We start from the raw sequence: 2624 nt of genomic DNA, 5'->3' as shown, positions 1-2624 counted from the left end.
TCTTTCATTTTGCAGATTTGGGGATAGGTCTGCAGAGTGGGTAAGTTGTTTGGGGTTCTATAGGTCAAAGAAAATTCATGTGGTAACAGAAAAATAGATGATAGTTGTAGGGAGAAGACAGAAATTTCAAGAGGCAACCAGTTAAAACAGAGGTAGAGAAATCAAGAATTACTATACAGGATAAAAATTAAGGTAAACACAGAAGAATGAAAATATGAATATAGAGTAGAGAAGAAAAATAAAAGGAAGTTAGATATATAATGATCTCATATATGTATAAAACAGAGATTCCTCATCCCAAACAGAGTCCTTCTCGCACTCTGAGGTTATATGATGAGTTGGTGGTTGGGTCAGCTGAAGTTCCAGGTGAAATTGAAAAGCACTGGAAACATCCCTCTGACTTCAGTAACATCTCAGTCTCAATGTCTCAGCTCTCCCTTGGTTGCTTGATCTTGTCCAATAGCCTCCTAAATGCCCCCTTCACCTCCTTGTTTCTCAGTGTATATATGAGAGGGTTTAGTGTAGGAGTCCCCACAGCATAGAAAAGACCAAAGAATTTTCCTCGGTCCTGGGCATAGGCATTCTTGGGTTGGAGGTAGACAGTGATGACAGAACTGTAGAAGAAGGAGACCACCAGGAGGTGGGAGGAGCAGGTCCCAAAAGCTTTCTTCCTTCCCTCTGCTGAGTTAATCTTTAGCACAGTATGGACAATAGCACCATAGAATACCAAAATGAGAGTCAGTGGCACCACCACAATGAGGACGCTGGCCACAGCCATCTGGATCTCATTGTAGGTGGTGTCCTCACAAGAAAGGTGGAGGAGGGCTGGGACTTCACATAAAAAATCATCTACTCTTCTGTGGGAGCAGAATGTTAAATGAAGAGTGGGTGGTGTTTGGACCACAGACTGCAATAGTCCAGTGACCCAGGCTGCAGTTGCTAGTCTTTGGCTAAGATGGGGGTGCATAATGAGGGCATAATGGAGGGGTCTGCAAATTGCCACATATCTGTCAAAGGCCATGACAGCCAGAAGGATACACTCAGAAGTCCCTAGTGCCATGAATACAAAGAGCTGAATGGCACAGCCATGAAAGCTGATGGTCTTCTCTGGACCCCAGAGGTTGGACAGCAACTGGGGAACACAGCTTGTGGTGAAGCAGAGATCCAGGAAGGAGAGGTTGGAAATGAAGAAGTACATGGGAGTGTGGAGTTTGGAGTCCAGGATAGACAGTAAGATGATGAGTGTGTTGCCAACCAGAGTCATGAAGTAAGAAGTCAGTATTACCACGAACAGAGTTTTCTCTAACCTGGGGTGGTCAGAGAAGGCCAGGAGGATAAAACCTTCTGGAGAGCTTTTATTATTCATTGCCTAGCTTTCATCTACGCTCCTGAAAAATAACAGTAAGGGAGAGAGAGAGAGAGAGAGAGAGAGAGAGAGAGAGAGAGAGAGAGAGAGAGAGAGAGAGAGAGAGAGGGAGAGAGAGAGAGAGAGAGAGTTGAGATATTTCTCAAGGTATTCTAATTTATGTTGTTTATTCTTGTGAACACAGTAATGAGGGTATTTTTTTCTCCCTTTTCTTAGAGTGATCCAATTCCATTCACCTATGTCTCTATTGACACCCCCTTCCCATAGCCACAATGTTATATAGCAAACAGATGCTGTCCTCTCAACTCTGTTAACTACCACCACCATCCTCTACCCTTTTAATAAGGAATTTATAAATGTGAATGAGAAAACCCAAGAGTACCTGATTAATTGGGTAAGGGGAGAACATGCCTTGCATTCCCCCCTCTTTTCCTGTGTTCTGCTCTTTTTAGATTTCAGAGATATCATCAAAAAATATAATAGTAAAAAAAATTAATTTGTTTAAGAAAATGAAGTTCATGACCAGTAGTATGTCTGGATAGGATATCTGTTTGGTATTTGTTTTTTTGGGAGCCACACATTTTTACCCTATTTTCCCTTTATATCCTAGTCTACAAATGTGGGGTGAATGCCGTGGGGTAAATGCCTGGATTTAGTCATCTTTTCTGAGCTTGAAGAATACATTTTTCTTCTTTTGGGAAGCTTACTGGTTCAGAAAATCTCTTTCACACCATGTGCAAACCCACTGAAATGACCCAGAGAAACGAAATGGGAGACATGTACTTGAAAACCCTTTGGTCTAGTGGGAGAGACAAAACAAACACAGTGATGAAAAAACTGGAGGGAAAATGAAAGAATGGCATGATACCATTAGGGGCACATGGAATCAAGTAAACTCTTTGGGGAGGTATCCTTGGTCTTTGGAGTTAAGGTGGAAGAACTGGGACATGGCTTGTGTTTTGTCCTTTGTTTTCAAAGAGGACCATGACATCAGGGAAATGATAGCATGACTTGCAGTTGAAGTCAACTGATGTCATGATTTGAGTGAGGGATGACTGTGCCAAGGCACCAGCCTCACTTTCTCCTCCAGGGCCATCTGGATCCAATGACCAGATATTCATGAGAATGACTGGAGATGGCCTAGGATGTAATGGGAGACCCTGGCCCTTTTAGGTTAAGGCCTTTTCAGGTTCTCACCTGGAGTGAGTTAACACTCATTCAGTGAATAGACTTCTTTAAGAAGTGAGTCAAGGGACGG

General features: G+C 42.6%; 1 protein-coding gene across 1 annotated transcript; it reads right to left on the bottom strand.

Annotated features, from left to right (window-relative positions):
- Positions 1-427: 427 nt before the first annotated feature.
- On the bottom strand, positions 428-1366 carry LOC140525822 (olfactory receptor 2H2-like). Its single transcript, XM_072641512.1, has one exon. The coding sequence runs from the start codon at positions 1364-1366 to the stop codon at positions 428-430; it is 939 nt and encodes a 312-aa protein (XP_072497613.1).
- Between the last annotated feature and the right edge of the window lie 1258 nt (positions 1367-2624).

Source organism: Notamacropus eugenii, chromosome 2 (genome assembly GCF_028372415.1).
Source record: "Notamacropus eugenii isolate mMacEug1 chromosome 2, mMacEug1.pri_v2, whole genome shotgun sequence".
Taxonomy (NCBI): domain Eukaryota; kingdom Metazoa; phylum Chordata; class Mammalia; order Diprotodontia; family Macropodidae; genus Notamacropus; species Notamacropus eugenii.
This window is presented reverse-complemented; position numbering and strand designations above follow the sequence as displayed.

Excerpts from the sequence above, each read along its gene's own strand:
- LOC140525822 (XM_072641512.1), bottom strand. The coding sequence starts at position 1,366 with ATGAATAATAAAAGCTCTCCAGAAGGTTTTATCCTCCTGGCCTTCTCT.